Genomic DNA, 821 nt, shown 5'->3' on the forward strand with positions numbered 1-821 from the left:
TTCGCACGAATGTGCGTAAGAACTTCTTCACGGTGAGGGTGACGGAGCACTGGAACAGGCTGCCCAGGGAGGTTGTGGAGTCTCCTTCTCTGGAGATATTCAAGTCTCGCCTGGATGCCTACCTGTGCGACCTGGTGTAGGGAACCTGCTTTGGCAGGGGGTTGGTCTCGATGATCTCTTGAGGTCCCTTCCAACCTCTACAATTCTGTGATTCTGTGTATGGGAAAAGTGAAGTCCCTCAGCAATGGGACATCCAAAAAAGTCTACAAGGCTTCCCTTGTATATCAGTAATGTCTGCAGCTGCATCTGGTCCAGTGTGGAGCTGTCCTGGGAGACCCACACTCCCCTTCATACACAGAGAAAGGCAAGCTGTGTGAGCATGAGAGGATTCAGGCTCTGTGTGTGCTGGGAAAGTGGGAGGTGCTGCTGAAGGGCTGTGGTGTAGGAAGGCTGATCCATATCATGACCAGAAACTCCATCCCTCACCACTGAGAACTAGGGCAGCAGCTCTTCTGCTAACATCTTCCCATGTTTTTGGTGCAGGGAAATGTCAGAAGCCACAGTGGGATTTCAAGATTCATTTTGACCCAGACCAGGAATCCTACAACTTCAATAAAACGGTGACACTGACATGCCCTAATGGGTACTGGCCTTCTGCCATGGAGATCATTTGTGTGAAGCCAAGACCACACGAAGGCCTCCCAGCTCCTCAGAACATCTGGTTTATGAAGAACAGCACAGGCTTATGGCCACTGGCAGTGGGATACATGAGATGTGTGGGTGAGTGGGGACCTTCATGAGTGAGGGAAGGTGAGCATGAC

General features: G+C 51.3%; 1 protein-coding gene across 2 annotated transcripts in view; it reads left to right on the forward strand.

Annotated features, from left to right (window-relative positions):
* The window catches only part of LOC109363874, an 11332-nt gene extending 10526 nt beyond the window's left edge, over positions 1-806 (forward strand). For both annotated transcript variants that reach the window (XM_019610339.2, XM_031557194.1), the window contains exon 5: positions 544-806. In XM_019610339.2, coding sequence (XP_019465884.1) covers positions 544-800 — 257 coding nt within the window. In that variant the 3' untranslated portion in view covers positions 801-806. The remainder of the gene's footprint in view (positions 1-543) is intronic.
* Positions 807-821: the final 15 nt, after the last annotated feature.

The sequence above is a fragment of the Meleagris gallopavo genome, chromosome Z (genome assembly GCF_000146605.3).
Source record: "Meleagris gallopavo isolate NT-WF06-2002-E0010 breed Aviagen turkey brand Nicholas breeding stock chromosome Z, Turkey_5.1, whole genome shotgun sequence".
NCBI classification, from domain to species: Eukaryota; Metazoa; Chordata; class Aves; order Galliformes; family Phasianidae; genus Meleagris; species Meleagris gallopavo.